General features: G+C 52.2%; 1 protein-coding gene across 1 annotated transcript in view; it reads right to left on the bottom strand.

Moving 5' to 3' along the window:
* Positions 1-209, bottom strand: part of LOC119593516 (NADPH oxidase 5-like) — a 26,504-nt gene that overhangs the window by 4,457 nt on the left and 21,838 nt on the right. The window contains exon 8 of the mRNA XM_037942478.1: positions 52-176. Within this exon, the coding sequence (XP_037798406.1) occupies positions 52-176 (125 nt within the window). The remainder of the gene's footprint in view (positions 1-51; positions 177-209) is intronic.

Below are 209 nucleotides of genomic sequence, written 5' to 3'. Positions count from 1 at the left end.
CATGTTTTGATATCTGTCAACAAACGAAAAAAAAGAGACATTTTTCCTGACCTCATCATGACACTTTGTAGAATGGAGGCGAAGGGCGTAACCCCGATGCCCGCCCCGATGAGCACGGCGTGGCTCACGGAGAAGATCCTCGTGGAGGGCGTCCCGTAGGGGCCGTCCACGTACACCTGCACCGGGTTCAAGGATATTACAATAAGCTA

This window comes from Penaeus monodon, chromosome 32 (assembly GCF_015228065.2).
Source record: "Penaeus monodon isolate SGIC_2016 chromosome 32, NSTDA_Pmon_1, whole genome shotgun sequence".
NCBI classification, from domain to species: Eukaryota; Metazoa; Arthropoda; class Malacostraca; order Decapoda; family Penaeidae; genus Penaeus; species Penaeus monodon.
This window is presented reverse-complemented; position numbering and strand designations above follow the sequence as displayed.